Consider the following 1993-nt stretch of genomic DNA (forward strand, 5'->3'; position numbering starts at 1 on the left):
GTCATCTAATGTTGTTTCACGTATTGTTGTTGCATGGTTTTTAGTTCTAGTGGTACCTTCAGTAGATATACCAGTTGTAGATGGCACAGTAATTACATCAATCAACGTTGATAACTGAACATCAGTTGTTATGTCATTTTCTGTAGTTTCATGTATTATTGTAGTTTCTTGTTCAGTTGCGGTGATACCTTCAGTAGACATACCAGTTGTAGCCCTTACGGTTGTTACTTCATCCAACGTTGATAACTGAACATCACTTGTTATGTCATCTAATGTTGTTTTAAATAACGTTGTTGCTTGTTGTTTAGCTGTGGAGATACCGTCAGTAGTTATAGACCTTACAGTTATAATGTCAACCAACGTTGATAATTGAGCATCAGTTGTTGCATCATCTAATGTTGTTCCACGTATTGTTGTTGCATGCTTTTCAGTTGTAGTGACACCTTCAGTAGATATACTCTTTGTAGATGGCACAGTAATTACATCAATCAACGTTGATAAATGAACATCAGTTGTTATGTCATTTACTGTAGTTTCAGGTATTATTGTAGTTTCTTGTTTAGTTGTAGTGATACCTTCAGTAGACATACCAGTTGTAGATGACACAGTAGTTACATCAATCAACGTTGATAACTGAACATCAGTTGTTATGTCATCTGCTGTACTTTCAGCTATTGTTGTTGTACGTTGTTCAGTTGTGGCGAGACCTTCAGTAGACATACTAGTTGTAGACCCTAAAGTTGTTACTTCATCCAACGTTGAAAATTGAACATCAATTGTTATGTCATCTAATGTTGTTTCACGTATTTTTGTTTGGTGTTCAGTAGTGGAGATATCTACAGTTGTAGCCCTTACAGTTGTTACGTTATTTAATGTTGACAATTGAGTATCAGTTGTTATGTTATCTACTGTTGTTTCACGTCTTGATGTTGCTTGATGTTCAGTTGTGGCAAAACCTTCAGTCGACAAACCAGCTGTATACCCGTCAGTTATTACATCAACCAACGTTAATAACTGAGTATCTGTCGTTACGTCATCTACCGTTATTTCTTTTATTATTGTAGCCTGTTGGTCAGTTCTTGTAATTCCTTTAGTATTTGTAGATGTTGCATCAACTGTAGTTTCATGTATTGTTGTTGCATGTTCTTTAGTTCTTGCAAAACCTTTAGTAGATATACCTGCCGTAGACAACTTAGTTGACCCAGCAGTCATTCCCCTTGTTTGCTGTTCTTTTGTAGTTGCTATACAAACAAAATTACTTATCGTTAAACAAAACAATTACTAAAATTATTTTTGTATTTTGCATACTTATTTATCGGTCAATGTACTACGTTGATAATAAACCAATTGATATACCATGTGCACTTTGAAGTCAATTACTTTTGACTTATTTGCTTGTAATATATTTTATCAAATCGTAAAACAATATAATCGATAACTAAATGTAATAGTCCTCATGTTATTTATTTAAAGTGATATATAAACTTTTAAATTTTATTCAATTTTTTATATTTTACAAATTCATCTAAAATTTATTATATGCATATGTGTACCAATAAATATGTAAGTACGAGTAGGTAGGCTATACAAACTGAAAGCAAAAACAACAGTAGCAGCGTTCAAAGCGTATATAAAAAAAAATTTAAATTAATTTATCACAAATCTTGTAAACGAAATATATAACATTTATAATGATAATAGCCTAATAACTACAATATTAATAATTGTTATTGACCTGGCGGAATTGATATTGTATATGCGCAAGTTGGAACATTTCCTGTCGTATCTATGGCTGAAAAGGTGTACGTTGTAGCTCCAATCTTAATAGAAGCTGGAAGTGGTTTTGAGAGATCAAGTGAGATGCTAGTTATATTCTCTGCATTATCACTCCGCACTGCCCTTATTTGTCTTGGATGGTCCACTAATGCTGTCGCAGCACCAATATCAGTATTCGCAGTTGCGTCTGTTGGGTTGTTGTTATCTGTGCCATAGA

At 33.4% G+C, this 1993-nt stretch overlaps 1 protein-coding gene across 1 annotated transcript in view; it reads right to left on the minus strand.

Annotated features, from left to right (window-relative positions):
- The window catches only part of LOC117104429 (papilin-like), a 6038-nt gene that overhangs the window by 1503 nt on the left and 2542 nt on the right, over window positions 1-1993 (minus strand). The window contains exons 2-3 of the mRNA XM_033245278.1: window positions 1736-1981; window positions 57-1241 (exon numbers count right to left, since the gene is read on the minus strand). Coding sequence (XP_033101169.1) covers window positions 57-1241; window positions 1736-1981 — 1431 coding nt within the window. The remainder of the gene's footprint in view (window positions 1-56; window positions 1242-1735; window positions 1982-1993) is intronic.

Source organism: Anneissia japonica, unplaced genomic scaffold (genome assembly GCF_011630105.1).
Source record: "Anneissia japonica isolate Jap-2015-1 unplaced genomic scaffold, ASM1163010v1 scaffold287818_len932483_cov186, whole genome shotgun sequence".
Taxonomy (NCBI): Eukaryota; Metazoa; Echinodermata; class Crinoidea; order Comatulida; family Comatulidae; genus Anneissia; species Anneissia japonica.